A 27,306-nucleotide genomic window follows, 5' to 3' on the forward strand; every position below is an offset into this window, starting at 1 on the left:
TCACGATTGCCCCATGAAAGGTGCTATAAAAGTGTCAAGTGGGGGCTGGGTGGTCTTTCGGCCCCCTGCAGATTTTTTTTTTCCGACCTCCTGGCCATCTGACCTTGTCATCGGAATCCTTTTTAGAGACTTACAATGTGATATTACATAATAGGACTCTATCTTTATATTAATTATTTTTCTGTGTTATGTAAGCCCATCATTTATTTATTTTTATTACTTTTTCATTTTTCTTTTTTTTATCCTTTTCTGATTCCTTTCTTTTAAAGCACTTTGTAGGTCCATCCTGTGTATGAAAATGTGCTACAGAAATGAATGTTGTTGTCCAAATCCCATTACGTGTTATCATCTACTATTGAATGCTTGTAATATTTCTATTGTATTGAGGATGACTTGTCTTCTGTTCTGTGTATTGTCTTGTATTGACCCCCCTTTCTTTTTGATGCCCACTGCATGCCCAGCCTACCTGGTAAGGGGTCTCTCTTTGAACTGCCTTTCCTGAGGTTTCTTCCATCTTTTCCTGCTCTTCTTAGAGAGTCAAAGCTGGGGGGCTGTCAAGAGGCAGGGTCTGTTAAAGCCCATTGTGGCACCCCTTGTGTGATTTTCAGCTATACAAAAATAAATTGTATTGTTTTATAAGAATAAGACCCCAGAGCCCTTCATTTAGTACAGTAATGCAATTAATGACCTGCACACTCACCCAGCCAGTCCTATTTGTATATAGCGCCTTTCACAGTAGTTTAGCCTCCCGATGTGCTTCACGGTGGCCCCTCACTTGTATAACGAGACACATTATACTGCGCGTGTTCAGCCTTTGTTATATATAGCGCCTTTTGTGGGACCCATGAGCAACGTCACTTCATTTAGGGCAGTAAAGCAAATAACGACTGGCAGACTTGTTCTTAATAAGCCGGGTGATCTTGTTTGTATGTAGCACCTTTCATAGTAGCCCCCCTTGACAGCAGCAGTGAGAAGAACCTCAGCGTCCACCTTAGGGAGCAAATGCTTTACAAAGACAACCTGACGAGATGAGTTTTACTTTATATAGCACCTTTCACAGCGACCGCCATCACATGGGCACAAAAAGTGGGCACGCTTGTGCTGTGTGTGTGTGTGTGTGTGTCTGTGTGTCCGCAGTGTGCCAAAGTCCTGTGGCTGGCACAGTGCAGATGTGCGTCACCTTGTCTCAGGTGTGGCCGTCCCAGGGTTGTATCCTGTGTTTGTGTGTGTGGTGGGCACAGAGGGTGCGGCTGCCAGGGCCATCGCCCGCTGCATGTTGAGTGTGCTTGTGTTTGTGCTGCAGGGTGGGGTGCACATTTTGTAAGTGTGGCTGGGTGTTGATTGGGGTCCTTTGCATGGCCACGTCCTGTGTGTGTCCCTGGAGTTGGGGACACCTTGTCACCGCCAACCCGGACTGTCACCGTGTGTGTTATGTTGTTGTGTGTGCGTGTCTGCATGACTGTCTGTGGTGTGCACGTTACATGTGTGTGTGTGTCTGCCTGTGTGGTTGTTCTATGCCAGGGGTCTCCAACTCCATTCCTGCAGAGCTACTGTGGCTGCATGTTTCATTCCAACTCTCTTCTTAATTAGTGACCAGTTGTTGCTGCTAATTCACTATTTCCCTTTATTTTAATTGACTTGGCATCTAAACATTAATTTGATGTCAAGTGAGCCAACAGATGAGCAACCAAGTCGGGGTCTCAAACTCCAACCAGCTTCACTTCATTCAGTTTGTTAATTTGAAGCCAATTCTTGTTGCTAATTAAAGCCGTTATTTAATTCTGTGGCACTCATTCTGCTTTGGCAGACATTTCCTTTTTTAAGAGCTCTGGCTGTCAGAATGTCTTTGCAGACCTGAGCAGATCAACATTACTGAGGCCTTCACCTTTCTTGATTTTCAGTTATTGTGTGATGGACGCAGGTTGTTGTTTATGTGTCGATACATTTTGTGTCTTAATATTGTTTGGTTGCTAATTCAGGAAAAAAATAAATAATTAAGGGGCCTGAGTCTTAAGCTGTGCATCAGACTTGCTTAACTGAGAAGACTTCATTGATTTATGAATAAATTAGGGAACATTAGAACATTGGGAAAATTATGATGAGATCGGGCCATTCAGCCCAACAGGCTCGCTAGTGCTGTTCACTTCAATTGTCCAAGGGATGTCACATCTAGTGAAAGATACCACCAGATTGAGGAATTAGTTTTATTAAAACTGTACACATCATAAGAGATGCTATATTACTATATATAGAGCTATATTCATTATAAAAGGCACTATATAACAGATTTCATTAATTTGACAAACTACATTGCCTTTAGAAATGACTAGCTTTGCTACCTTTCTGAGGCAGGCTGATCATCAAAGTAACAAATGTAGACCTCATTGTTAACATTTGCAGTGCATCATTCAATGCATATGTCTCTGTTATGCACTATTTGGTATTGGATTCGTAAAAGCAGTGTTAATGTTTGTGATGCGCCATCTGTTGGAATGCAAAATGCAGTGCATTTTATTACCAGATATGTTTATGATGTGCCATTACTTGGAATGGAAAGAGCAATGCATATGTCTCTGTTATGTGCCATTGGATATGGGATTAGTAAAAGCAGTGTTAATGTTTGTGATGCGCCATCTGTTGGAATGAAAAATGCAGAGCATTTTATTACCAAAAATGTTTCTGATGTGCCATAACTTGGAATGGAAAGGGCAATGCATATGTCTCTGTTACGTGCCATTGGATATGGGATTAGCAAAAGCAGTGTTAATGTTTGTGATGCGCCATCTGTTGAAATGAAAAATGCAGTGCATTTTATTACCAAAAATGTTTATGATGTGCCATGACTTGGAATGGAAAGGGCAATGCATATGTCTCTGTTACGTGCCATTGGATATGTTATTAGTAAAAGCAGTGTTAATGTTTGTGATGCGCCAACTGTTGGAATGAAAAATGCAGTGCATTTTATTACTGGAAATGTTTATAATGTGCCATAACTTGGAATTGAAAGGGCAATGCATATGTCTCTGTTACGTGCCATTGGATATGTTATTAGTAAAAGCAGTGTTAATGTTTGTGATGCGCCAACTGTTAGAATGAAAAATGCAGTGCATTTTATTACTGGAAATGTTTATGATGTGCCATAACTTGGAATTGAAAGGGCAATGCATATGTCTCTGTTACGTGCCATTGGATATGTTATTAGTAAAAGCAGTGTTAATGTTTGTGATGCGCCATCTGTTGGAATGAAAAATGCAGTGCATTTTATTACCAAATATATTTGCGATGCGCCTCATTTTAGAATGATAGAAACACCGCGACTAGACAGACAGTATCCTTTTATTAAGGTGGACTGGGAATTACAATTCTCTTGAAACATGTCTAATAACTGATTGATGGATTAGCTTGATTGGCATCTGTACTTATTGTGAAAGGCGCTGAATAACACGGTCAGACTTGGTGCAGTGGCTCACCTTGTGAAGTGATTAGGGCTGCACTTATGATGAATAGCATCACCTAACATCAGCTGCTTGAAAGGTGCTATATAATATGAAAATGGAAAATTGTTCTGTCCTTAGGGGGTTGCACTCAACACTCAAAATATATAAGAAATGAAATTGCTCTTGGTGGAAAGGTGCTATACAGTCATATGAAAAAGTTTGAGCCTGCATAATAATTGACTCTCCTTTCAACAAAAAGATAACAGTGGTATGTCTTCCATTTCCTAGGAACATCTGAGTACTGCGGTGTTTTCTGAACAAAGATTTTTAGTGACACAGTATTTAGTTGTATGAAATTAAATCAAATGTGAAAAACTGGCTGTGCACAAATGTGGGTCCCCTTGTCATTGTGCTGATTTGAATGCCTGTCACTGCTCAATGCTGATTGGTTGATGAGCTCATTAAGCCTTGAACTTCATAGACCGGTGTGTCCAATCATGAGATATAAACGGATTTAAGGTGGTCAATTACAAGTTGTGCTTCCTTCCCTTTGACTCTCCTCTGAAGAGTGACAGCATGGGATCCTCAAAGCAACTCTTCCAAAGATCTGAACACAAAAGATTGTTGAGTCTCCTGGTTTAGGTGAAGGCTACAAAAAGCCATCTCAGAGGTTTAAACTGTCAGTTTCTGTAACTGTAAGGAATGGAATCAGGAAATGGAAGGCCACAGGCACAGTTGCTGTTAAACCAGCAGGTCTGGCAGACCAAGAAAAATACAGGAGCGACATATGAGCAGGATTGTGAGAATGGTGACAGACAACCCACAGATCACCTACAAAGACCTGCAAGAACATCTTGCTGCAGATGGTGTATCTGTACATCGTTCTACAATTCAGAACATCTGTATGGCAGGGTGATGAGAGAGAAGCCCTTTCTGCACTCACACCACAAACAGAGTCGCTTGTTGTATGCCAATGTTCATTCAGACAAGCCAGATTCATTGTGGACCAAAGTGCTTTGGACTGATGAGACACAAATGGAGTTATTTGGTCAGAACAAAAAGCACTTTGCATGGTGGAAGAAGAACACGGCATTCCAAGAAAAACACCTGCTACCTACTGTCACATTTGGTGGAGGTTCCATCATGCTGTGTGGCTGTGTGTCTAGTTCAGGGACTGGGGCCCTTGTTAAAGTCGAGGGTCGGATTAATTCAACCCAATATCTACAAATTCTTCAGGATAATGTTCAAGCATCAGTCACAAAGTTGAAGTTACACAGGGGTTGGATATTCCAACAAGACAATGACCCAAAACACAGTTGGAAATCTACAAAGGCATTCATGCAGAGGGAGAAGTACAATGTTCTGGAATGGCCGTCACAGTCGCCTGACTTGAATATCATTGAAAATCTATGGGATGATTTGAAGCAGGCTGTCCATCAAATTGAACTGAACTGGAGAGAATGGTCAACAATACCTCCATCCAGAATCAGACACTCATCAAAGGCTATAGGAGGACAGCATCTAGAGGACAAAAGGAGGCTCAACTAAGTATTGATGTCATATCTCTGTTGGGGTGCCCACATTTATGCACCTGTCTAATTTTGTTATGATGTATATTTCATATTTTCTGTTAATCCAATAAACTTAATGTCACTGCTGAAATCCTACTGTTTCCATAAGGCATGTCAGATATTAAAAGGAAGTTCAGCCAATGAGAAACAAAAATCCAAAGAATTAAGAGGGCTTCCCAAACTTTTTCATATGACATAATATATATGTATATATATATATGTCAGACGCCTTTAGCCACTGAGCTCAGTGGTTTACGTTTATTTTACACAAGTGGACATGGAGGTTGAACTTGAACCAGTGGCTGAGAGGACCTTGAGGTCTTTATGTAAACAGGGCTCTGGTGGTCCCTTTGTGGGTGCTCTTGGTGTCTATTATCAGCTTTAGAAAGCTATTACTGTTTGCTCCTTCAGTTTTGCTTTGAATATTGGTGGGTTTCCAGCAATTGTTCAAGATTGTAGCACCATGGCCGTGCCCACCTTTTCATCTGTCTTTTGGCTGGATGCCCGTAAAGCACCCTCGCTGTGGTCAGGTGAGGGGAAGCGTGAAACACGTAGTGTGGTCTGCTCGATAGGCATCCCCTTACTGCTTCCGCTTGCTGGCACCTGCTTAGTTCAAATGATTCGTCCTGCCAGCTGTGTGGTCAAAGAAACAGACACTCTCAGTGCCACTGGTGCCCACATGCAGCTATGCCTGCTTAGTCTTTAACCAGCCCACAGTACACTGGTGATGCAGATGAGACAGGACATCATCTATTCCCCTCTGAGTGTTCATATTGATTGACAGCTCAATCCCATCCATATCTTTACCAGCCTGGGGGTTTCGGGCAATAGATGGTCTCAGCCACACTGGGCAAAAGGCAGGAACAGACCCCGAATGGAGTGGCAATTTGTCCCTTAAATGAACATTTAGAAAATCAACATGTAATACCAACACGTCTGCACCCATGAGAGAATGAAGAAATCCAGAAGGGGGCCTGAGAGCCACTGCAGCAGTGAAGGGCACAGTCATCTGCCCAGAGGGTAACTGGAGAGGTGATAGAGTTGTGCGCCCTCTAGGGGTGAGTGTTGTACCCACCTGGCCTTCCTGGTTTAATCAGCGTGAACCTGAATTAAGATGATGAGTGTTGAAGTCAGCCTGTGAGAGACATTAGTGCCCCCTAGAGGCCAGCGTAATGTCTCACCTAACTTTAACCATTTTTAATAATACTGACGTGCACCTCCTCAAACATGTGGCTACACGTCAACATGGATCCTACACAGAGCCCCGCGACTCCGATTGGTCCGTTTGGTATTTCCGTATCTCCACTCCATCCATCCATCCGTTTTCCAACCCGCTGAATCCAAACACAGGGTCACGGGGGGTCTGCTGGAGACAATCCCAGCCAACACAGGGCACAAGGCAGGAACTAATCCAGGGCAAGGTGCCAACCTACCGCAGGTATCTCCACTCGTCTTCCGCTATTCTGAAGTAAACATGGAGCAGATTGAGAAAAGACTTGTCGAGGGAGTTTGAAAATATCCACATTCATACATTTATACAAGTGAGGGGCCACCGTGTTGGCCAACATCAGTTTGGATCGGTTGGCGACTGAATGAAAAAGTGGGAAAATGTTAATGGGGGGGATTTACATTCACCTGTGGAAGAGAGTGTGTAGCAAGAGGAGCGGTGATCTTGGTGGGCAAAAACTGCCTGCATTTTAATGGCTCAGTCGCTTTTCTCGTGTGCTACAAACACCGCCATCTAGTGTTCGGGCATGATCCTGCAAGGCGTGGCAAGACGCAGAAGAAGAAGTCAGCCTAAATGGTGGCAGGAGATACAAGAACATCGGAGCAGGCAGGTCGGTCAGTCAGGTCAATCCATTTGTGCGCTTACGCCCCCTAGGGGTGAGTGTGGTGCCCACCTGACGTGGCCTTCCTCACTTAATCAGTCTAAACACTTGTACTTAGACAAAGGGGCGGGCGGGGGCTGGGGGGGGGGGGGGGAGTGATGAAATCAGCCTATCAATAATGCTCTGTCACAGACACTAGCACCCCCTACAGGTGAGCATAAACCTTCACTTCACTTCAGTTATTGACTGACAATATGGGTGTGCTGCCCGAAGGTTGGATAAATCAGATTGGTCTATGTAGCCATCCCTGTGTTAGCACCCCCTAGTGGTGGGCATAACCCCTCAACTCATTTTAATTATTTATATGAGCGGACACAATGTGGGCGCCTGGGCAAGTTTGGCAGGTCAGCTGTTAGCGCAGAGTTGTGTAAGGCGTCCATGTGCTTTGTGACCTCTGGGAGCTGAGTGTTCCTCTTACTCATTGCACTGATTATGTGGGCAAGACAACTACTGGCAGTCAGTCTGCCAGGCTAGATGGTGGCCGACGCCAGTCCCCCTGAGCTTGCTGCTAACTATATCCGCCTTTTCATGATTATAACCATCATGCCATGGGGCACAATGGCCAGTTTTGAATTGACTGTTGGCACCATACCCTTCTTCTCACCGTTCTGCCCACTTTTCAGGTCCCTCTGCACTCTCATCTGTAAATGGACCTACTCCTCCGAGACGGGCTGGGATGACAGCTTCTGGGAGTCCATCGGCCTGAAGGACCTGCTGGAAGACGGCTACTCTAAAATTGGTGAGTCGACACCTGCAGTGGGCGCTGAAAGGGCGAGTGCAGATGGCAGCTTCCAGTTCAGTATGCCCTGATCACTTATTCCAGGCTTTGCTCTATCAAAAAGTCACACACCCCGTCTTCAGTGCCCTCTTCCTTCTCCGTCTACTATTTGGCATTTTTCATGGGTTCATTATTAAATACCAAGTAGGATGTTTGGTTTTGGGGCACAGCAGTGCACTGATGGATAGTTGGTGGGCCAAGGGTGTGATTCTGGGTGAGGGTGCTCCACCATTGGGGTAATTCACAGACAAAGTGGGTGTGGTCTATTGATCTGAGGAGGGGTGTGGCCTTCTAACAGTAGGAGAAAGTGTGTGCCGTGAGGGGGTGTGGCTTAGAATTGTCACTGCTGGTTGGTGGGGCACTCACACCATCCAGGCCTGCAGATTATGCCCTCCAGTCCCTCCAGAGGGCACTTTACGCTTGTCATGCCCGCAGTTTTGAAAGGTGTGATAAGAAGACCATAGGGAGTCACCAGGGAAGGGGGGCATATCCACAGTCTAGTCTTTTTTTGTTATCTTATATGCTTATGGGGGGGGGGGTCCCCTGGGTTCTGCATGGAAGGTTGGGGCACCTGGGTATGTATGGGGAGGGGGGTACTTCTGGCACTGTAAGATTCTGGTAATCTGTTCTTCGGGGATGCTTGGCAGTGGCACTATATGGTGACCCCAGGTACCCTCTAATTTGCCACATGGGGGACAGCTGTTGAGAATATGTCAGCTGATGGCTCGAGATCTGGCAGGGGTGCTGCTGTCTTGTATTATTGAATACCTTGTGATGAGACAGGTGAGGAAAGGCGCTATATTTTATATCTCGGGGGTTTGACTTGCTGGCAGCCCTGTTTTTCTGCGTGTGTTGCGTTGTGCATGTGGGCAGCTGCAGGGGGCATCACACGGACCACAGGGTTACAGTCAGAGATGCTCCATCACCTCCCTGCCATAAGCAGCTGCCCTGTGAATGCCAACCCCAATAAGTACTGTGGAGTTTCTTCTGTTTGTGGTCTCACCTTTCTCACCTGCAGTGCCTTGGAGCCCACCTGTGACAGCGGACTCTCCCACCCTGAACTGTGACTTGTGACTCATTAAGGGTAGAGCTTGAGGCTGCCACTTCGGTAACCGCAAGCTTTGATCTGCTAGATGCTCCCACCCACTGCCACCCTCGCCTCAGACGGCACTCGCTGCTCGTGGTGGGGGTCTCCAGGGCGCCTCGGTGACCTTTGGAGATTCTCTGTGTAGCCCCCCTCATCTCAGCGGGGATGGGAAGCCTGTCAACACCTCCCACGCGCCTCTGTCTCTCTCATGTCTGTACCCTTTTGGTGCCCTGAGTGTGAACACCCATGTCGTGCCAGCACTGGCTGCCTTTGTTTCAAAAGCTCAGGTGGGATTTCTTCCATAGTGAGAAGGGGACCAACTAAAGTTCAAACAGACGTTCAGACGTCTTCGGCCGCTCCTCACGAAAGGCGCTATGGAGGGCAGAGGTGGGCACTCAGTGCTTGTTAGTGAGTCTCAGTTGTGGCTTGCCAAATGCTGAATGAAGGAATGCTGTGGATGCTGTGGTGCCCGTGCTGGGTGGCTTGGCAGTGGGTGGCATGGTGTCAGATCTGCCTGCTATGCCTAAGAGCACAGTGGGGGTTTTTTCAACACCTCTTAGCCATTTGTAGGTCAATTTAGGTGAAGCACAATCGGACCTCTGTACACCGGGGGTCCCACCACTGCTAAAATAATGTACGCTTTGTCTTATATAGCACCTTTCCTGTGTGCTTTACACCTTCTAACATTTCTATGGGTTTTGTAAAAGCTCAGCACAGGCAGCTTAAGGAAGCGGTGGTGGTGGTCGGGCTTGAACTGCAGTGCAGCGCCTAATCCGTTAGCTCACACGGCCTTTCTTATATAGCGCCTTTCATCACTGAGCTGTTTTCACGTACTTTATACAGTTTGAGCAATGGCAAGTGACTCGCTTCTGGTCACAGGCTGAGTTCTTTGTGGAAATTGAACATTAAACTTTCAGTCCATTCCTTTATCTGCTTGGCTCGCCATTATATAGTGCCTTTCTGCACCGGACAGGTACGCAGCTCCTTGTTTTAAAAAATTTGACTCTGGGCAGCTGAAGTGATGGGCAGTGACGGTGATTACACCCACAGTCAGGTGACCTGCAGCCCCTCTCCATATCCACTAATCCACCCTTATATAGCGCCTTTCTAGTGAACACTTTACATGCACTGAACTCTCCACTTACAGTGCATCTGGAAAGTATTCCCAGCGCTTCATCACTTTTTCCACATTTTGTTATGTTCCAGCCTTATTCCAAAATGGATTAAATTCTTTTTTTCCTCAGAATTCTACACACAACACCCCATAATGACAACGTGAAAAAAGTTTGCTTGAGGTTTTTGCAAATTTATTAAAAATAAAAAAACTGAGAAATCCCATGTCCATAAGTATTCCCAGCCTTTGCTCAATACTTTGTCGATGCCCCTTTGGCAGCAATTCCAGCCTCAAGTCTTGTTGAATATGATGCCACAAGCTTGGCACACCTATCCTTGGCCAGTTTGGCCCATTCCTCTTTGCAGCACCTCTCAATAGATAGATAGATAGATAGATACTTTATTAATCCCAATGGGAAATTCACATTTTCCAGCAGCAGCATACTAAGTGGTTAAGTGTGGTGGGTGACTGGACATGTAGCCTTGTGCCTTAGAGTGGTCTTCCTTATATAGCGCCTTTTTACTTTACAAGTACAGAGCTTCAGCACTGTTGTTGTTTCTTTTCACAATTTAAGCCCAGGCAGTTGACGTGGTGGTCTGGACTGAACTGGCAGGCTTGCGACTGCGTAACCACAACGTCACTCGGCCCCCCTCATCTTTCTCATAACCTTCTTCATGAATTAATTAAAAAAAATTAAACCAAGCCACCGTCACATGAAGCAGATGAGGAGTGTGACTTGGAGGTGTCATTGCCCACCGCTGCCCCTAGTGGCCGCCTATTGCTTAACAAGCATTCTTGATTGTTTGTAGTGCCCTTTACAGTGTGCCCCCCCCTCCCCACCACATTAGAGCCTAACTGTGAGTGTTGACATCTAATTCTTGTTAACCCCATCATGTTCTGTGTGCTCAGGCACACTCTGTAAGGCGCTATATAACATTAATCTCTCACATTACACTCTTCATCCTAACGCCTATTGGAACGATGAGAAGCTTTTGGGTGAACGCACAGGACAGGGACAGAAAGGGAGGAGAGTGACCTGGACAGTACCAACAGAGGGCTTGGAGGCCAACAACATCTGGCCACGTCTGACCTCCTTAAGGTGACAAAGAGGCTGCTGACTGCACTAAGGGGACGGTGTGTTTACCCTTTTAAGGTGGTCAGCGTGAAGGCTACCAGAAAGGCCCAAAGTGCAGCGGTCATGGGGGCTGCTGGCCACGCTGATCTACCAGAGGTTCATGTTTATCGTTAGGCGGATGGAGCAACGTGAAATTGTTATGTGTGGGTCTGACCGAGCAGAGGGGCAGCAGACATGCGCTCTTTGCTCGTCCCTCCACATGTGCTTAGTTCTTTATTTTTATTTATAACAAAGGCTCCACTTTGAACATGTTGTCCTTTCTGGCGTGGCTTCTGCAAGAGCGCCCCCTACAGATACTGCTGTTTTACGCTGCCCTGTGATGGATCTTATGTTGAAAGTAACGGCGACTTTATTAAGTGAATGCTGTGAACATTCTTGATTGTCTGCTTTGAGTCTTCTGTAGTGTACAAGGTGCTGTTCAGCATACAGATTGATGATATAGCGCCTTTCACTAGTCTGCCCCGGGTTTCTTTCTCTTATATTGTTGTATGCTGCGTTGAAGTTTTCAAAGAAATGTACAGAAGAAAGATTAATATAGCGCCTTTCAACTTCTTACTGTGTGATACGTGTAAATACAGAATGAAGATTGTTGATATAGTGCCTTTCACTCGTCTACTTTCTGTTTCTTTTTGGTTGTGTTTTATGCAGAAATTTAAAAGGCACTCTAAAGACTGATGATATAGCGCCCTTCACCAGAGTACATTAAGTGTTATATTGTTGTGTGCCATGTGGCACTATACAAACTATCAATCCATCCATTATCCAACCCGCTATATCCTAACTACAGGGTCACGGGGGGTCTGCTGGAGCCAGTCCCAGCCAGCACAGGGCGCAAGGCAGGAAACAAACCCCGAGCAGGGTGCCAGCCCACCACAAGGCGCACAAACACACATCAAGCACACACTAGGGACAATTTAAAGAAAGATAATATAGCGCCTTTCACTCGTGTACTTTGAGTTGCTCTGTATTACAATATGGCAGCATGGAATGTGCTGTACAGTGTAAAGATTGGTCATATAGCGCCTTTCACTTGTCTACTTTACGTTTCTTTTTTATTTTTTGTGCTGTGTTTTGTTGTAAAATATGCTCTACGGAAAGGATGATTACCAGGGTTGCTGGGTAATTTTCTCTGAGGCGGCGCCACGATTCATTTGTGACGTCCCGCCTATCAGGTGTCACTCTTTGAACTAAGAAGGGCTGAAGTGACGCGTTCTTTATACTCTATGGACGTCTGAAGCGATCTTTTCCAAAACACGCTGTCTTTACCGTATTTGTCAAATGACCCCCGTACAGTATATATAGCGCCTTCCATCAACTCGTTTACCTTCAGTTTCTTTGCATTATAGTATTTGTGTGTTGTGTGAACTTATAGTGCCTTTCACTCATCTACTTTGGGCGGCACGGTGGCACTGTGTTAAGGAGACCCTGGGGTTTGCATCCGGGGTCCTCAGTGTGTGGGGTTTGCATGTTCTCCCAGTGTTTGAGTGGGTTTCCTCCCACAGTCCATAGACATGCATGTTGGGTGAATTGGTGACCCTAAAATGGCCCGTGTGTGTGTCACCCTGCGATGGACTGGCGCCCTGTCCAGGTGGTGCACCCTGTGCTAGCTGGGATAGGCTCGAAACACCACCCCCTGCCCCCTAACCAAGTCTAGACAATGACAATCTCCTTTCAGTTTCTTTATATTCTGTAACGGCTCTATACAGAATGAAGACTGGTCATATAGCGCCTTTCACTCGTCGTGCTTTCCAAGGAGTTAGAGGGTACAGGAGAAATGAAGAGTGCTGATGCAGAGACTTCTACCAATCTGCTTTCAGTTTCTTTCCATTATCGTGCGCTGTGCTCTACAGAATGAAGTCTGCTGATATAGCGCCTTTCACTCGCCCACTGAGTTTCATCGTGTGATATTTTTGGGCGCTGTGTGGCACTATGAAAGGTGCCGTGCAGAGAGAAGACTGATGATGAGGATTTTGTGCTCTTGACGTCGGCAGCTGCATTGCAGTGATACTGAGTCCTGTGTTATGGGGCGGCATGATGGCACAGTGGTGGTGCTGCTGCCTCACATTAAGGAGACCCCCGGGGTTTGCGTCCCCGGGTCTTCCCTGCGTGGAGTCTGCATGTTCTCCCCGTGTCTGAGTGGGTTTCCTCCCACAGTCCAAAGACATGCCACTTAGGTGAAGTGACGACACTAAATTGGGCCTTGTTTGTGTTTGCCCTGCGAGGACTGGCACTTTGTTCCTGCCTTGCCCCCCTATGCTGGCTGGGATAGGCTCCAGGACCCCCACGACCCTGTTCAGGACCCAAACAGGTTAGAAAGTGACACGACCTTGAGTTGTGTTCTTGTTTTCTGTCTACAGCTCCTGTTTGGGCTGACGGCCGTGGAAGGCGCTATATAAAGTACAAACAGACAGACTGGCATTCGGTGTCCCCATACACATCTTTTATTTTATGTGGCACCCTTTGTATAATGAAAACCTTCACCAGGCAGTTTACCAGTGTGGATGCTTTGCACAACTGTTGTAGCTCAAGGGGGGTCACTTGGTGGTCCGAGCCCATAACTGACGTCACTTCCTTGTGGTTTAGAGTCTGGCTGTGCCACCCTGCCTGGTCTCTTTAAGGTTGGCACAGTGAGCCTTTTCCAGTTCCTTAGAGTCCCACTTCATGATTATTTCCCAAGTGGCCATCCAGTCGTCAAGTCACCCAGTCTGTCTGTCTCGGAGGGTCTTGCACCCACCTCTGCTCCATTATTTTTATCCAGAGAATGTGCACGTTGGTTTAATTGGGTAGATGGCCCCAGGTGGGCATGTCTGTATGTTAGTGGGCCCTGTGATTAACTGGTTCCTGCCACTAGGGTGGGCTCCGGCCCCTCACACCCCTCAAATACCATGTTGGTGCTGACGGGTCACACAAGTGAGGCTTTGAACCAGCAGCCATGTTGTTTTGCGGTCCTCCCCTTAGCCGCTAAGCCACCCTGTCCTGAGCTGCTACTGTCCTCGACCCCCCACAGCACAACACAATGAGTCCTGGAGCTGACCCCCCCAGTTGTCCAGACTGCTGGCGCCACGCCGATGTTTTTGTTTCTAATTCTAGCCTCCCTCTGAAGAGAGAAAAAACGAAAAAGGAGCCGCGGCGCTAAATCCGGGCGACGGAGGCGGAGAGGGCAGGCCGTGTCAGTGGCAGAATTCCCCTTCTTTGGTTACCAGCCGCTCACCGTGACTTTGCGTCCTCTGGAATGCCGTGGGTGCGAGTGGAAATCCGAAAGGCTTGTGAACGACGTGCTTGTGTCCACCCTAGGGGGGGAGGGGCCTGTCCTGCGTCCTGAGGGGGTGCTGCTCTCTGCTTAGACACTCCTTGCAGTGCTCAGGTGTGCCATTCCCAGGACCAGGCTGTGCCCTCTTGTGCCACTTAGCAGGGATTTGGCACCTGACTGGTGTTTTTCAGGCCAGAAAGTGAAAGTGAAGCCCCCGGGAGACTTTGTACTGCCATTGTTCTGCTAAGCTCTTTGTGGTTGAACTTTCCCGTTGAAGGTCACAGTGGTGTCAAGATGAGGAACGCCTGCCAGACTGGCAGTCCCCTCAATGCTCCTGGGGGATTCCTTATCCATGCGTGAGATATAATCACTCCAGTGTATCGTGGAGTCTCCTATCATGTGTATGTGTGCCGGGGCTAGAGTCCCAAAATGTGCCAACCCCTTCAGCTGGCACCTCTTAATCCTCATGGGCACACACTCCCACCCTGAGGTCCTCCTTCATTGGCCCCCTTAACTCAGCAGCGAGGCTCGGTCGACGTCACCCCTTCCCATCTGCACTGCACCGCTGGTCAAACCTTGTGCTCTAACACCTGCCATCCTAACCCACTGGCCAGTCTCTCGATCAGCACCCCTCATTTGAAGACAGCGGCCCACTCTTCATTATGAGGTTCTGAGGGCCTGATGTCCATTCAGAGGGCACAAAACCTGAGAGCAAATCATTCCAGGGGGTGCCAGAATGAATCTTCATCCATAAATGCCACAGGTGCCACTCAAGCGGGCAACTACCCACTGAGTCTTGATATCCCGTCCATGAAAATCACAAACAGGATCGGTGACAACTGGCACTCCTGGCAGAGGCTGATGCCCAAAATGGGGCCACGACACCACCAGTACAGGGGGCACTCAGCTTTCATCATTTTAGTTTCTTAGCCACCAGAATGATGCCAAGTGTTGGCCTCACCAGCACAACTGGCCGTTGGCTGTGTAAAGATGCCAGTGTCAGTTTCTTTTTCCCTTCCATACCACACTTACTGTCCAAACCCACATCTGGTGCCACTTTTTCGGGATATTTGTAATGTGGCGACCGAGTTGGTATGTGGAGGGCTGCATGTTGGTGCAGGTTTGTATCTTGTGGTAAACGTTTAGGAGTGGCGCCATCTTTTGGGGAACACCTGTACTACAGAGCTGGCAAATGTGAGCTCCAGGGTGGCATCGTGCAGAGGGGCGCATTGTTTTGTTTTGGCTGCAGCTTGCAAGTCCCTAAGCTGAAAGCCTTCAGACTGTACCCCTCACCATGGGCACACTCCCTCTGCTTTGTAGGTTGTGCCCTCCATTGTGCGTTAAACCTCAAGTCCACGCCCTTCTTCTTCAAAGCTGGGTAAGGAGATGAGCGGTCTGGGCGTGATGCCCACAGACTATTGAAAAATAACAAAATAAAAAGTGTGTGTGGCTCCTCCACAAAGAGAACCGCACCCAACCTGCGTGTGCTTGCCATGGCACTCGAGATTCAGCAAGGGTGCAAAAAGGGCCACCGTTCAGGGTTTTTGATGCGCCGTCTGTTGGAGTAACAAATGCAATGCACTTTTATTAGCACATGCATTACAAAATAGACGGCGCACTGCAAACATTAACGCTGAGGTCAACCCGTCTTAGAGGGGCAGCCCAGCTAGTAATTAAATAAATGTACTTCATGACCCGCTTATGGTGGAGAAAACCGTTTGTAAAGTTTCGAGTGTTCCCAGGTCCTCCATAATCCTTAAAGACTGGAACAAGCTAAACTCCTCCTCTTAAGATGGCAGCCCGCCCAAACTGAGCAACTGAGGTAAGAGGGGTGACCTCCAGAGAACCTTTGTGGGGCTGACAGAAACTTCCAGAAGGACAGCCGTCACTGCAGCCCTCGATAGAGTGGCCGGGCAGGAGCCTCACCTCAGTGAAAGACGTGTGGCAGCAGAAAGACCCCCTGGAGGACCCTGACTGAGAGAAACAACAACTCTGGTGTTTGGTCTCAACTCTGAGTGTCCTGTCTGAAAGAAAGCAGGAGCCGCTCGTCACCAGTGCAGTACCAGTCCAGCAACTGGGATGACTAGACAGGGTTGATGGAGAGCTGAACGGAGGAGCAGAAGCCCACCGATCACCTTAATGGAAGCCTGCTCCGAGTGCTCTGGACCTCCGGGATGAAGGCTCGCCATCCCATGAGACAATAAGGGGGTGGCTTAGGATCACCTCTGGGAATGTCCTCGAGTGGCCCAGCCAGAGCCGGAAAACTTGAACCCACCCGTCGAGACACCTGGAGACGACTGACCACCGGTGGCCTCCATCCTATCTGAGCAAGTTGGAGAGGATCTGAAGAGAAGAGTGGCAGGAAATATCCAGATGTGTGAAGCTTGTCACTTCAGACCCAAGAAGACTCCAGGCTACAATGGCTGCCATAGGGGCTATGGGGGGGGGGGGGGGTGTCTGGACATTTGTACCAGGGGGCTGTTTTTTATATTTTTTTTATTTTCAGCACCTCTGCAGTATTCCCTAAAACGTCCCCCTGGGGTGCTGAGTGTCCCTCGATGAGGGACACAATGGATTTTAAATGATTCTAGCAGAAGGTTACAACAGAACAAAAAGTGAAAGGTGAAGGGGGCTTCATGTGCCCCCCACCCCCAAGGCGTATTGTGTACAAATCAGCATCGGCGTCTGTGTGGGGGACGCACTTTTCTTCGACGTGTCTGCAGGTTCTCTCAAGCTGGCAGCGCAGGTCAGGGTGGTCGATGTCTCCTCACACCCAGGTCCCCATAGGTTGTCCCTTCGCCAAACTTTAACTTTTACGACACAGGGCTGCAGCACAAGACAGGCAGAGGACAGCAGCTGGGAAGGAAAGGGTTAACCGTGCGGGTCGGTGGTCTCGGCTGCTCCTAAAGAAAATGGATGCCGGCGAGACACTGAGGCCCCCACAATCTGCTTCCCATTTTGCTGACGCTCGGGTTCACCATGCAGGACATGGCTTTTTCCCAGAAGCCCACTTAGCGGAGTGTCCATTTTGCGGCGTATATCTTTATTGCAGAAGACGGAAATTAATTTTTAACAGGCTGTCAATCAAGCAGTCTCCCTTGGTGGGGGGGGACAGCGGCTGGAGGTCACATCTGGGAATGTGTTACTCATTTATTTTGGGTGGCTTTGTAGTATGCAGGCAGGGGGTGTGGCTATATGTGATATGGGGCAGTGCCACAAATAGTAGCTGTCATGCCACACCCCTGGACACTCCCATGTCACACATGTGGCCCCGCCCCTTCTCCTAAATGCTGTTCCATGGCACTACCTGTGCTGTGCCATTTTTCCTGATTTCTCTGACTTCATCTTGTTGTTCTCCATCTCTTCAGCACTCACCTGTTGAGCTCTTTCAGGTGGACACACACCTTCATCATTTCATCATTTTCAGGTCTAAATTTGCAGGTGTTGTCACACCAGGTGCTTGTGGACTGGGTGTCTGTCCCTGAAGCACAACAGAAGCACAGAGCAGCAGTTGAGACCAACTGTCACAGGCCCAGGAGACTTTGGCACCTAAAGAGGGAAAGCAAAGAGCTCAGGTGATGGTCATTAGGAGACATCAGCTGGAAAGTAACGAGAAGTACAAACTTCTGGAATGGGATTTGGGAGTCGGCTCGTGATAATGCTGGAGCTCGTCACCTGTAGGACAGAGATGAGCTTTAGGCTGAGCCCACCACAGGAAATGGAGAAGTGGATCAGAGGACAGAAGAACATTCAGACTGCCAACAAGAGGAAGCGGAAGGAAGAATGGAGAATTGAAATGAGGATTCAGATGACCTGAAAAGTCACCATGAGGATCGGGGAATAAGAGAGCGGGACCCGAGCTGGGGTCGGAGCATCGACTTTGTGGGACTCATTCACTGGGACAGAAGCCATAATCCATAAACATACTGTATGTAGAACACAAGCATAGGCGGGAGGCACGACAGATATGCCAACCAGCAGCCAAGCACTGTGACATCCGGACCAGTTCAGGGACACAGGGGACGCCATTATGTCTCAGATTGTAAAGCTCTGTGTACGGTTTTTAGGTTTTACCAAGGCAAAATGGCTTTAGGTACCCTTATGACGACACACGGTGGGGACATCATCAGACGTCACCATTTTAAAATCTGGTTGATGTAGGGGTGTGGTCACAAGCTTCTGATGGCTGTCTTATGTGGGGGCGCGTCACAAGCTCTGTAGATGTCTGCACTTAAGTCCAAAGAAAAGACTTTCATGACAAGTTTGAGAAAGTGGATTTACCTGAGGGGGCTAATTGAGGGTCTTTGATTCTGAACATTGGGTCTTAGCTTTGGGTGTGACGTTGGGACACCTGATTACATGTATGTGGGAACAGATCTGGCAGTCCTTTAAAATATGAAGACGTGTTATGTGTGGAAGTGTCAGATAGATATGAAGGCACTATCTATCTATCTATCTATCTATCTATCTATCTATCTATCTATCTATCTATCTATCTATCTATCTATCTATCTATCTATCTATCTATCTATCTATCTATCTATCTATCTATCTATCTATCTATCTATCTATCTATCTATCAGTGCTATGGAGATTTCATCCTCAGTGTCACCCAGTCCCATTAATGTACCTTTTACTGCTCCTCTCTGTGCCTGGTACTCGGGTTTTGTGTCCTAAGGGCGTCTCACTGGTGTGACACTTGAACTCCCGTCCTTGAGTGTTGTGCTGCAGTTTCTTTCCCACAAAGCCACCCTTTTGAGTGTCTGGGCTTCAATTGGATTCCATGGCCTACCCAATGCTGACCCCTCATCTTTGTGCCAGCCAACTCCCCCTGTGGTGTGTGTGTGGGCTTGACTTGCTTCTCTCTAATGTTCCTGCTGCGGTGCAGCTGCTGCTTCTTCTCATGTGCACCTCGTCCCTTGTGGTCCCCCTGGCCTTCGAGGTGGAGGCTGCGCTCTTAGACAGATGTTAACGAGCGTTTCCTGAGCTGGATTAATGACACACATGCCACAGACTGACAGCCCCATGAAACCCTCCTCACCCCCCCTTCAGAGTCATTGCCACGTCTCTGGTGTTCCCCTTTGTTGTTTGGGTCCTGGATGGGCTTACCTGGGCCTCCATCTGTCTTAGCGGCTGATGAGTCCCTGGGGTCAACGTCTGCTCCTCATTAGTAATCCAGACGGCGAGCCACATGAGGTGGAGGGCGCAGGAGCAGCAGGGACAGCCCTCCAGTGCAACAACATTTTAGGGAAAGTGCAGACAGGAGTTTGCCATCTGGATTTGCCCTTTGCTTTTTAATTGGCAGGGAAAGCAAAGCACAGCCGTGCGGCGGCCGTGACAACTCCCTTGGGACTTCTCTGGCTGCTTGGCTTCTTCTCAGCGTCTTAAAAGGCAGAGGATTGATGATCTTGTGTCTGTGGGCCACCATGGTCCGATTACACCCTCTGCCGGCCTCTGCTTCACGCTATTGCTAAGTCAGGCGGTGCTGCCTCCTCCAGGCTGACAGTGGAACTGCTTCAGTCACCACCAGCGGCTTACACTGCCTGTCCTTATAGTATATAACAGGTATACCTCAGGAGAGCATCTCGTATTAGAAATGAAAGGCGCTATCTATCTATCTATCTATCATATAGTGTCTTTCATATCTATCTATCTATCTATCTATCTATCTATCTATCTATCTATCTATCTATCTATCTATCTATCTATCTATCTATCTATCTATCTATCTATCTATCTATCTATCTATATCATATAGCGCCTTTCACCTCTTTGGCATGTTGCCCCCTTTAGTCTGCCCACATCGTCTTTCTTTCTTGATCTTCATTTCAGTTTTGCTGATTTTGGATCTGTAGCCTGGCATTCCCCTCAAATTGTTCCCAACTGACCTCATGAAGCCCCCCCCAAGGCCCCCAGTGGTCATCATATAGAGGATGAGGCCTTTGAGCCCACCATATCCAGCTTATAACACATTTACAGTATAAAGCAATGTGAGAGCTCCCAGGTGAGGGACACCCACTGTGCTCCTGGGTGTCCTGGCATTTTCTGCCCCCTTGGGCTGTGCCCTCCTGCATCCAATCAGGTAACACTTGAGTGTCGCACCCCTCTCAGTCCACAGCATTGATCTCCGATGTGGAGGGTTTGAGGTTTTGGGTTATCCTCTTTGTTTTGGGTGGTCTCATTCTCATCGAGGGGCTCAAGCCATGGACAGACCCTCAGAATAAAGGAGTGATGGCCATTTACTTTTGTTTCTATTTTCTAATAAGCCTAAACCTTCATCCTTTTTTTCTTTCTTACTTTCCAGGAAGTCAAGTGTGCCCCCCTGGCACTCCCCTGGGCACTGGGCTGACAAAAGAAGCTGCCCAACAGCTGGGTCTGCATGAAGGAACTGCAGTGGCAGCATCTCTAATCGATGCCCACGCTGGAGGACTAGGTAACCATCTGAGGGGCTCTTTTGAGGTGGTCACTAGGTGCCATTGCTGCTCCTGTCTTGGTGACACATCTCATAGTGTGGGCACATGTCTGTGGACGGGGTCAATGAACTGCCATAAGAGTCAGCAGACTGGTATTATTAACAGAGGGCACACTGGGGGTGCCACATCTTTTTTTAAACTCAGAGAGGGCTGGCAGAGGTCTGAATCCTTCAAATATCCACATCAGGCAAAATCATAAAGAGCGGTCAGGCTGAGCCTCAGATGGTCACCTCCTAACGCGGCTTGTCTAAATGGTGGCCCACACAATGGCACCCACAAAGGCTGACATATGTCCACCCTCAACCAGTGGCATCCTCTTGCTTTCATTGGCACAAGGTCCCCCTTCTAGTCATTTGCCCAATTTGTCCTTGGGCTGGCAACACCAGAGGGCACTTCAGCCCACTGTCGGGCACACATGCACAGTTATATGGACCACCGTGTCATAGATGTAAATGGCAGGGTAGGGAAACCCCTGAAGAACATGCAGAACACACACGGGTGGGCACTGGTTTGGGCTCTGAACATAGGAGTACAAAGCTCTGAGGCTGCCAGAAGTCTAAGGTTGTGAGGAGGCCATGGTGACCACTGTGCCAGCCATCATGAAGCCCCTTAACATACACAGAGGAGGAAGCCTCAAGACACGCAGACCCTACTTAGAGGGTCCGTTAATCGTAAATGATGGCGTCGTTGACTATGTCACCCTCTCGTGTCCACACTGTCTCACTTATGGTGACCCTCACTGCTTCACCTTCTAATGTTTGCTCTTTATTACTGATGGTGTCATTCAGTACGTCGCCGTCTAGTGACTCAGCTCTGCCATTGACGGTAACCCTGACTACATCGCCCTCTAGTGTCAGCACCATATCACTGAAAACGTTCATTTTTTATCGCACACTTTCATCCAAGTCATGTACAGTAGGTCAAAGTGCTTTACAAGATGTCAAAGAAAAAATTGCAAGAAAAATGAAAAATAAATTAGAAGTTGATAAGTATATGAATGAATAAATGAAACACCTAAAACCATAATTAAGAACAAATCAATATGCACTTAAATAACAGAGCCATACAAGTAATTAATAACGTAGTTATTTATTGTAGATTTGTTTTTCAGCCTCTGACGGTGCCCCCTAACTACATCGCCCTCTAGTGTCTGCACTCCGTCACCAATGTCATCCCTTACTACATTGCTGTTTAAGGTCCATACTCTTCACTGATGACTTCATCGCCCTCTAGTGTCTAACCTCGGCTGATGTCATCCCAGGTAGAGGTTTGTACCCCTCACCTCCACATCAGTCAAGAACATAGAGATTAGTTTGGCTGAAGTGGAGCAGGTCAGCTGCTAACGGTTTGTCTAAATAATGTGGTGGCCGACACAATGATACCCACGAGGCCAAGAAATAGCCGCTGTTTGACAGTGGCATCACTGTGTGCTCTGTCTTGTCTCAAATGTCATCCCTGACAACATCGCCCTCTAGTGTCTGCACATTGTTACTGATGTCATCCCTAACCACGTGGCTCTCTAGTGTTTAACTTCTGTTACTGATGTTATTGCTGACTACATCGCCCTCTAGTGTCCGCACTGTTCACTGACGTCATTCCCAACTTTATGGCCCACTAGTGTTTAATCTCTCTTAGTGATTTTATTGCTGAGTATGCCGCCCTCTAGTGTTTGCACTCTGATGGTGTCCATGACTACGTCGCCCTCTAGTGTTTAACTTCTGTTACTGATGTTATTGCTGACTATGTTGCCCTCTCGTGTCTGCACTCTTCACTGATGATGCCATTGACTACATCGCCCTCTAGTGTCCGCACTCTGTTACTGATGTCATCCCTAACTTCATGGCGCTCTTGTGTTTAAACTCTCTTACTTAATGTTATTGCTGACTACGTTGCCCTCTAGTGAACACACTCTGTTACTGATGGTATCTCTAAGTATGTCTCCCTCTAGTGTCCACACTCTGATGGTGTCCCTGACCACATCACCCTCAAGTGTTTAAACTCTCCTACTTAATGTTATTGCTGACTACGTCGCCCTGACTGACGTCATCCCCAACTTCATGGCCCACTAGTGTTTAATCTCTCTTACTGATGTTATGCTGAGTATTTCACCCTCTCTATTGTCTGCGCTCTGGTACTGATGGTGTCATTTACTACATCGCCCTCTAGTGTCTCAACTGTTCACTGACATCATCCCCAACTACAAGGCCCTCTAGTGTTTAATCCGTCTTACTGATTTTATTGCTGAGTATGCCGCCCTCTAGTGTCTGCACTCTGATGGTGTCCATGACTACGTCGCCCTCTAGTGTTTAACTTCTGTTACTGATGTTACTGCTGACTACGTTGCCCTCTTGTGTCTGCACTCTTCACTGATGGTACCATTGACTACATTGCCCTCTAGTGTCCGCACTCTGTTACTGATGTCATTCCTAACTTCACTGCCCACTAGTGTTTAACTTCTCTTACTGATGATGTCATTGACTATGTCGCCCTCTAGTGTTTAAACTCTCTTACTTAATGTTATTGCTAACTATGTCGCCCTCTAGTGTGCACGCTCTGTTACTGATGTTATCTCGAAGTATGGCGCCCTCTAGTGTCTGCACTCTGATGGTGTCCCTGACTACGCCGCCCTCTAGTGGTTAATCTCTCTTACTGATGTTATCTCTGAGTATGTTGCCCTCTAGTGTCCGCAGTCTGTTATTGGCTTTTAAGGCGTGTTCTGTCCCGTGTTCAGAGTCATGTGAAGTTCTTTGTCCCGTGTGCTAATTGCTGTGCCACATGCCCCCACACTTTCCAGCACTGTGTGCAGTGAACCACCTGACCTCAGAACTTCCGGCTTCCTCCTCTGAAGAATCTCTGACTGCAGTCCTAAGATGTGTCGCCTTGTGAGTGCTGAGGTGCCTGACTGGGACCACAGAGGTATCTGAGTTGCGGGGTCACCCTTGCCGTCTTTCTGCGTGTTCCGTGGAGCAGCTGCTTTTGTGATGTGAAGCCGCGGCGTTTTTATTAGCACACAGTGGTGGCCCAAAGACACACACAGGCATCAGGGAGCATGGAGGCATCTTGGAGCTTCCTGCCACCGTCAGGCCCTCACACTGAGTGTCTGCAGGACCCAAAAGATTCAAACGTTCTGAAGCCCCTCAACCCCAAAGGATGCCCCCCTCTTGTAGCTACAACACAGAAGCCCCAGTCGTGAAGTGCTGACATTTACCCCCTAGTGTTATGCCACACTGCCTCCTGATGGCACCTCTGGTGTTTAAACTGCTAACTGATGTTATCGTTGACTCCATCACCCTCTGGTATCTGCATTCCATTACTGGCAGTGCCACCTCCAATGGAGGGCGTCACATCCGGCCGTCTCACTTAATATTTCTGATATTTGTGTACCACACGCCTCTGCTGGCATTCGCCAGACATTTGAAGGTTTATCGAAGCCGTCAGCAGGGAGTCTCAGACTGGTTGGTGTGAGTGGTGAGGTGATGGAGGGTAGTCGGGGGTCTTGGAGTGAGCATCTCTATGAATGGAGACGTCAAGTCCGTCGAGAAGTGAACCAGAGTGACCAAGAGGATATTGGAGGGCAGAAACGCATCATGGCGGAGCACAACTGTGCCCAGCTGGTGACGGAGATACCCGAGGTGAGTGGGCACAGCTGGTTCCTCACCCGGCCTGTTTATTCATTCCCTCTTGCTTTGTCTCTGTTGTTGGCCATCTAATTTCATTTGCATTTTGTTTGCATTTGTTTGAAGACCCCCCCGTACCCCTCACTCTGTAAGGCGCTATATACTGGAGAGCCAGGCAGATGGCGCCACATGCCATCGCACTTTTAACAAGCAGCCGCACTGAGCCGCACTTCTCCTCTCCACACCCAGAGGGCATGTTGTTGGCGTGGTGTCCCTGCTGTGCCCATCCTGCCCCACGTTAACACATCCCGGCCTTTTTTTTTTTTCTTTATTCTGTGCAGGAAGTCGTGCCCAGACAGGCAGGCACAGAGAGCGGCGTGGCCTGGCGAGGAGTGCCAGCTGCCTTTCATCTCAAAGCCTCTCATTTTCTGGTCTTCAGAAACTGCCGTTGATGAAGCAGGTGGGTGTAAGGATGGCAGCGGTGTGCAGGTGACCACCGGCGTCTGCACCTTTGGGTTTAATGACAAACACTGATGACCACTGAGAGGTGACAACTGAAAGACAGACAGACAGACAGAGAACATCCTGTAAGGAATTCACATCAGAGGACTAGAAAAGAACAAAGGAAAAAATGAAGGAAGCACCCTGTGGGTGGCATCCGGGGTTTGGCAATGCCACCTCCAATGAAAGGCAGTGACTAGCAAGCCAGTGAAGAAGCAGAAAGGCACAAGAGGGGCACCACACATCACTTGAAAGAATGATAGAGGGCAGGGCACAGCCGGGTACAAATCACTGCAAGGAATAATGCAGGACAGGGCACAAGTGGGGCACAACATGGTGCAAGACCGGAATGGGCCAAAATCATTAAAAGGAATAATAGAGGGCAGGGCACAACAGGGCATAGAGCACCAACAAAGCCACAGTACACTAGAAGGAATGACAGAGGACAGGGCAGAAGAGGGCACAACAGGGTACAGAGTACCAACACAGCTACAAATCAGTCCAATGGAACAACATGGGGCAGGGTACGTGGGGGGGGGGGGTCATTAAGGAGTACAAAACCAGAGTGTGCCCACGTCTCTAGTAGAAGTGATAGAGGATGTGGTACAGGTGGGCACAGCAGGGGCAGGGTACCAAATCAGCCACAAAGTCTCTAATGGAACATTATGGGGCAGGGTACAAGGAGGGCACAACAGGGCAGAGAGACAACCAAACCAGCTGAAATATCATTATATCATTAGGAGGAATGATAGGGGGCCAGGCACAGTGGGGGCACACAAGAGTACAGAACCAGAATGTGCGGAATTACTAGCAGGGTGGGTGGAGAATGTGGCACAAGAGGGTCTAAAGCACCAAAGCCGCCACATATCACTAAATGGATTAATGGAGGGCAGGGCACAGCAAAGTGCAGGATCAGAGTGGGCTCAGATAACTAAAAGGAATAATAGAGGGCAGGGCATAGAGTGCCAACACAGCCACAAGTCACTAGAAGGAACGACAGAAGACAGGGCACAACAGGGTACAGAGTACCAAAGTAGCCACAAATCACTCTAATAGAAGAATATGGGGCAGGATACAAGGGGGGCAACAACAGGGCATAGAGCACCAAAGCAGTCACAAATAACTGAAAGGAATAATGGAAGAAAGGGCACAAAGGGGCACAGCAGAGTGCAGGATCAGAGTGGGCCCAGATAATTTAAAGTAATAATAGAGGACCGGGTACAAAGGGGGCACAACAGGGTGAAATATCACTAGAGGGAATGCTTGGGGGCAAGGCACAAAAAGGGCACACGAGGGTAAAGAGCTAGCGTGGTCCCAAATCACTAGCAGGAGGATGTGACACAGGGGGTCTAGAGCACCATGCCTATCATTAAATGGAATAATGGAGGACAGGGCACAGGGGGCAGAGCAGGGTGCAGGACCAGAGTGGACCCCAATAACTTAAAGGAATAACAGAGGACAGGACAGAAGAGGGGCACAAAAGGGTATAGAATCAGCTAATGCCAATGACAGAACAGGTGGGGGGCACAAGAGTGTACAGAATCACTTTGCGCCCACAATAGGACAGAAGGGTGGCACAAAAGGGTACAGAATCAGCTAACGGCAATGACAGGACAGGTGGGGGGCACAACAGGGTACAGAATCACTTTGCGCCCATGACAGGAAAGATGGGGGGGGCACAAAAGGGTACAGAATCAGCTAATGGCAATGACAGGATGGGGGGGGGGGGGGCAAAAGGGTACAGAATCAGTTTGCACCCACAACAGGACAGAAGGGTGGCACAAAAGGGTACAGAATCCGCTAACGGCAATGACAGGACAGGTGGGGAGCACAACAGGGTACACGTGACACCTCTTGTGTGGTTTGCTGGAGGAATTTATGGCACCTTACACAGAAGCCATTAGGCCCTCCGCTGGCCTTCGTGTTGTGTTCCTGTGTCACTGCATACCCTCGGGTGGGTGACGTTCATGCAGTATTTGGCCGGCAGGTAGCACACCTCTGTCTTATACAGTGCGTTTGTTAGTCGTGATTGTTGTTTTTTACTGTGACTCTCAGGTGCAGTCAGACACCATATAGCGCCTTGCATAGCCAGAGCATATACTGTGACAGTTCAGGGAGTGGGTCCAGGTTGTGAGAGTCGTGACTGTGAAAGGCGCTATACTGCCTTCAGTGTTGTAGTTGTACACACGCCATGTCAGGTGATGTCAGCCGGGCATGTGGAGCCTCTTCTTATGTGCAGATGGTCCCTCACTGATGCCAGTAGTGCCACAGGATCAGGCCACTTTGGCCTTTAGCTCAGATGAGTGAGTGAGTGTGGCGCCCCTCATGGCTTTGTGTCGGTCGCCTTCCTTTTCTGAATGTTGAAAGCTTAATGATAGCCGTGTCGCCCGGGGGGCTTTGGCAGACCGGCCAGGTGCAGATGCCTTTCTTCTTCCAGAGGAATGCCTGTGATTA

General features: G+C 48.1%; 1 protein-coding gene across 2 annotated transcripts in view; it reads left to right on the forward strand.

The window, feature by feature from the left end:
• Positions 1-27,306, forward strand: part of fggy (FGGY carbohydrate kinase domain containing) — a 183,543-nt gene that overhangs the window by 104,580 nt on the left and 51,657 nt on the right. For both annotated transcript variants that reach the window (XM_028810782.2, XM_028810783.2), the window contains exons 6-7: positions 7,521-7,636; positions 20,566-20,694. In XM_028810782.2, the coding sequence (XP_028666615.1) occupies positions 7,521-7,636; positions 20,566-20,694 (245 nt within the window). The remainder of the gene's footprint in view (positions 1-7,520; positions 7,637-20,565; positions 20,695-27,306) is intronic.

Source organism: Erpetoichthys calabaricus, chromosome 10 (genome assembly GCF_900747795.2).
Source record: "Erpetoichthys calabaricus chromosome 10, fErpCal1.3, whole genome shotgun sequence".
Classification (NCBI taxonomy): Eukaryota; Metazoa; Chordata; class Cladistia; order Polypteriformes; family Polypteridae; genus Erpetoichthys; species Erpetoichthys calabaricus.